The 5,266-nt window shown below is 58.3% G+C and overlaps 1 protein-coding gene across 9 annotated transcripts in view; it reads left to right on the top strand.

The window, feature by feature from the left end:
- LOC113206347 (uncharacterized) overlaps positions 1-1,173 on the top strand; it is an 11,286-nt gene extending 10,113 nt beyond the window's left edge. For all 9 annotated transcript variants that reach the window (XM_052265381.1, XM_052265380.1, XM_052265377.1 and 6 more), the window contains 2 exons: positions 100-189; positions 354-1,173. In XM_052265381.1, the coding sequence (XP_052121341.1) occupies positions 100-189; positions 354-959 (696 nt within the window). In that variant the 3' untranslated portion in view covers positions 960-1,173. The remainder of the gene's footprint in view (positions 1-99; positions 190-353) is intronic.
- The last annotated feature ends 4,093 nt before the right edge of the window (positions 1,174-5,266 follow it).

Genomic DNA, 5,266 nt, shown 5'->3' with positions numbered 1-5,266 from the left:
ATGTGGAAACTTGTTCACTTTCTACTGGAGTAGTACCATCCTCCTGCCTGTCAGGCTTCGCGAGTTACTTGCAATACTTTTGTATTTTGCCTCCACCAGATCACAAACAGCATCTGCACCCGCGTACTCGACTGTGCGAAGGACCTCAGGTCTAGTGATCTGGCCGGGAATCTACTTGTCTTTCGTGGGGTAAGTCGATCCAGGTTGGGCACGCGAGTGTTCGGCATCTAACCCTCTCTTTCCCACCTGTATTCAATTCGTGTGCTGCTCTCTCGCGGACTTTGAGGGGCTGCACCCGGTGGTTGATACGCCCACGCCCCGCCACAAAATGTGAGTCTTGTTTTCTTGTGCAGGTGCAACGGCTGCTCAATGTGACAAAGGAAGTCGCTCCCCACCTTCCGATCGCAGAGCCCACCGTGCAGCAGCTGAGTTTGAGTCCGCCTACTTCACTCACTGCCCTGCGCGCGGCGCTCGCCATGTCGCGACTGAAGAGACTGAGAGTGGGTGGTGGTATAAACAGCAGCATGAGCTTTCATGAGGAGGTTAGCGCTGCCGGCGCCTCTCTGTCGCAGGGACTAACAGACGCACCAGCGCGCCTGCAGTGGCTCGAGTTGATCGGCATCCCCTGCGACCTGCTGCCGTTGCTGCTGCCGGCCCATCGGCTCACGCTGCAGGTGCTGCAGCTGGAGCCAGGCCACAAGACAGTCTATCCGTCAAGTGGACCATTCCGTGCCCGATTAATGAAACAGCATGTAACGTGCAACCAGCTGTTGTCTCTGCTGGCGCAGTGTGATCTACGCGCGCTCCAGAAGCTCGTGCTGGTAGATGCGTTGCCCATAGACCACTCTTCGTCCGAGACCTGCGCGAGGCAGCGCGGCTTGCTGCGTGCGGCGCTTCCCGCGGGTGCCCGGGTGCTGTGCTGGAAGTGCAACGGTGATAGGTGTCGGGAAGTCTTTTAGGCGAGGCCAGGACCAGCAGCGAGTGCGCGCACCCGCGGGTGAGCAGTGCCCTGGCACGACCCACTGGATTGTGACCAGTGGTTTGTGTTTTCCTTAGAGATTTACGCGTGACCCGGTGGTGTGACCGCCTAAGCTACTGCCATCGTCTGCAAACACCCTTGCAGCCCAGGACCCAGGGCCAACGCGACACATCGGCAACGCCTAGATCAAGATTATTATCCATTTCTTTCTTGTCTGCTTAAAAATTGCGAGCTCCGCTGTGCACCAATCAGTACTTTATAGCTTTTATCGGCTTTTATCATGAGAGTATTCTCCATGCTTTTACACTGGCCGACACTGCAAATGACATTTTGCGCTGAGGATTTTTCTTTTCTTTTTTGTGTGTAATAACATGGAAATCCGTCACCGTGGTTGTTTATAAAACAAATACATTTTTATTCGAACATCGATGTATTTTGTATGCCTTACTGGAGAAGTTGTTGGAGACTATAGACCCAAGTTAAATTGAGGCACTGCAACAATTCTGCGTTACGTATTTCGGCAAATTGAAGGTGGGTGTGTAGTGCTGCAGCTTATGATAGAAGGGACGCAGGGGACGCCACCATGACATACAAGAATCCACTGATGATTTCCCCACACCTCATCACTTTAATAGCACGAAATTTCTCTCTCACACACGGGGGCACACTAGCGATGCGCGTAGGTGCCAAGCACTACCAGAGAGACCGACTTTGACTTTGAACCATTAAAACTGAGGGGGGGGGGGGGCACGGAGCGATACGACCTCTTGATCAAGGGCTTAACACGGGCACGGGGTTCACGAACTCACGAGAGAGAACTCGTGGATCCCAAAGCCGAAAGGGAAGCTACTAGACACAGTCTACACACAGACTACACACAGTCTTTCAGGCGTCACAATACTCTTTTGCTGTGAGGAACTATATTCGCACCTCCTTTTCCCTCTCCTGCTCTAAAACCTTTCGCGCGGTTCTGAGGACTCTATCGCAATGAATTTATCAGCACGGTCGGCAGCAACTCGGCGAGGGCGGCCGTTTGAATGGCGCCTCCCTGCCGCCCTGGTTGGGCCGGCGCCTGGCTCTCCTGGCTCAGACCGCATCGAGTTTGAGGTTCCGCCCGCAGACCGCGTCATGTTTTACTTACGCCCCGTTGTCGTGCGCGACTCCCCGGTCCCGAGGGTTCGCTATTGAACTCGCGGGAGCCAAGCCGTCCGTCGTCCGTCCCGCCGCCGTCGCGCCTTCGCGAATGAGCTGCAGCAGTCTCTGGTCTTGCAAAAGTGACCCACGCACGTGGCCCTCCTCCAAGTTCGAGGGAGCAGAGAGGGCGAGGACACGGGAAAAAAGAATTTGCTCCCACAACTAACGATTTTGTTAACAGACATAGCAAATAATTTTTAGTTGCAGGAACAAAGAAATTGCTATGGGAACCGAAATTCTGCTGCCACAACTAACGCGTTTCTATGGTAACAAATGCAACTGTTCTGGTTACTAAACGAGTTTTTTTGCTTACAACAAACGCATTTGTTACCATAGCGACGCGTTAGTTGTGACACCATAATTTTGCTTCCCATGGCAAATTCTTTGATCCTGCAACTAAAATTGTTTGTTATGTCCATGTTAACTAAATCGTTAGTTGTGGGAACAAATTCTTTTTTTCCGTGCGAGACCGGGTGCCTTTCTTGCGTCCAAGACAGCCGATGCACCAGTGCTTGCCTGCCTCCTACTGGCCTATTACCTTTCCCTGTAGTGCAACCCAGCGTGTGAGTACCTGCGTGTGGTGGTCAATGCACAGGCGACGGCTAGGGGTTGCGGTGAAAGGGACTTTAAGGAGGGAGAGGAGAGGTCGGGAGGGGCGGCACTGAACCTGCGTGTGGTCTGAGAGGTGGCGCGGGCGCGGCCCCGTGTCGAGGGGAGACAGTCGAGGGCTGGCCGCCGGGGGGCAGTTAGTCTCTTGAATGGAGTGCAGTAGCGGCCGCAGCTTGTCGGTTAGGGAGAGGACAGGAAGTGATTCAACTTGAATTATCTGCGCCGCAGATTAATTCCCACGATCGTTATAATTAGCAGCCCGATACAGCATAAATTTACCGCCATTGCCACACCCTTTCCGTTCCTCCCTCTCCCATCCCCCTTGTTCATATACCCTGGTTCTCTTTAGTTTCGCTCTCTACAGAGACCTGGCCCACACAGCGGCTCGTCGCTCTCCGCCTCTCTCCCTCTAGCAGCCAGCCCCGGCCCGGCGGCGCAGAGAAAAAGAGGGATAGTGGGTGCGGAGAGGGATGATGGTAACACATACGTTACGCAGAGTAGCAAAAACGCCCCCCTCCCCTCCCGCGCCGCCCCGGGCAATGCGTGCTTATTAATCCTGGCGCCTAGGGCTGTTTACCCCGCGGAATTTTCTCCGTGCTCCGCGCCGTGCTCCGGCTCGGCTGTGCTTCAGGCCCCCCGGGCTGGTGGCTCCGAAGAGCGAAAGAGAGAGAGAGGGAGTGAGTGAGTGAGAGAGAGAGAAAGAGAAGGGGGGAAGGGGGTCTGATAGTGGCGGGATGAACATGGAGCGGAGAGGGAGGCGCAACCCCCTGGAGACGACGACGACCGCGACGCGAACACTTTAGCGCGTGCGGGGCGAAGGACGGAATGTTCGATGGAACATCGCCGTTCTGCTCGTCTAGACGGTCTCGACGTCGTCGTAACGTGGAGTTTGTGAGCGGAGTCGCTCTGCATGTCCCGCCCGGGAGGTTATCGCATCTCTCTAACTCTGTACCCTTTACCGCTCCTCTACAGACTGATTCCGCAGAGTGCTCAAGGGCGGTTTCTATCTCCCGCCTAATGGCCTTGCCTCATGAGTGCGGCAAGGACGGGGGTACGAAAGACCCGTGCGGAAGTGCGGAATCAGTCTACCGGCTGTCCCTCTCCCTCTCCCCACGACGCGGCCCCGGAGAACGTGCGCCACGGTGGCGGGGTTGACCGAGGTTATGGCAACATCCGCTGGAGAATGTCTGCCGCTCCGGCCGAACTTACTTGTACGCTATAGTTTTGTCTGTTTTGACAGCCAGTTGTAGTAGTGTTGGCTCGCGCAGAGGGTCCTGCCTGGCCGTGGTCGGGGTGGCGCCTGTCCTGCCCGGGCGCCACAGTCAGCTCCAGCAGCAGCAGCAGCACACACTGATGAGCAGCCAGCCGGGGGGCGGATCTGCTAACGCTGCGTTGGAACAGCCGGTAAAGAGCGCGCACGCCCTCCCCGCCCTGCCCAACCCCAACCCCCTACCCCGCCCCGCTCGAGCCACACACACTCTTCTCCACCGCACCGGCACCGCGTACGTCAGGCAGACGTCAAGGCGCCCGTCAACACCGCGAAACCACACACAAACACAGGCCGGGCAGGTGGGGCGAGAGGGTTGGCGGGAGAAAGCCTGTCAGCCAATATGAGAGCGCAACCCTCTACTCAGAATTCCCCCCCGGCCAGGCCCGGCCTGTTTCGCCCTTTCATCCCCTGGCTGCGCGGTGCACTGCGGCGTAGCACTGCGTAGGCCCGATCGCGCGCGGCCTGTACTGCCACAGCCGACCTGACGGCGCACATCAGCGTGGGCCGAGGGGGGTAGCCAGCCGCTCACGCCTTGTCGGCAGTGCATAGAGGCAGGCCTCCTACCCCGTGCTCCACGCCTTGCGCGGGGTCCTGGCTGGCACAGCACTCATCCCACGGCGCTCCCTGGCCCCGACCGCCCGTACCCCGCCTGTGCCCTGGCTGTGCCCTGTGCCCCACCTGTACCTCGCCTGCACCCCGCCTGTACTTCGCCTGTCCCTGCTGTACCCCGCCTGTCCCTGCTGTACCCCGCCAGCCCCGGCTGTACCCCGCCGCGGCCCGCGGACCCCCAAGCCCGGAGTGCCCCCCGGGCCCGCCGGGTGGGGCCCCTCGCCCCCATCCCGCGCCCGCACAGCCTCTCGGAGCCCTGGCCCCCGGCCCGGCCTCGTCCGCCGCGCTCCCCGCCCCCGCCACTGCCCTCCGGGCACCTCCCCTCTCTTTCCGGGGTTGCTCTGGAGTTGTGCCCGCAGGGGGTTTAACTCCCAATTGGTTGCATGTCGAGGGATATTGAGTTCACAGCGGTTGCTATGGTAACCTAACCCGCCCCTCACCGCCCCCCTTTCTACCCCCTTTTCTTTCCGTTCCCCTTCTTTCCGTTCTACGCCCCTTCGCTTCCCCATCCCATCCCTCTTTTGCAGTCCCCTTGCGCCCCTCACCCATCTCTCTCTCTCTCTCTCTCTCTCTCTCTCTCTCTCTCTCTCTCTCTCTCTCTCTCT

Source organism: Frankliniella occidentalis, unplaced genomic scaffold, assembly GCF_000697945.3.
Source record: "Frankliniella occidentalis isolate FOCC.00 unplaced genomic scaffold, Focc_3.1 Scaffold26, whole genome shotgun sequence".
NCBI lineage: Eukaryota > Metazoa > Arthropoda > Insecta > Thysanoptera > Thripidae > Frankliniella > Frankliniella occidentalis.
This window is presented reverse-complemented; position numbering and strand designations above follow the sequence as displayed.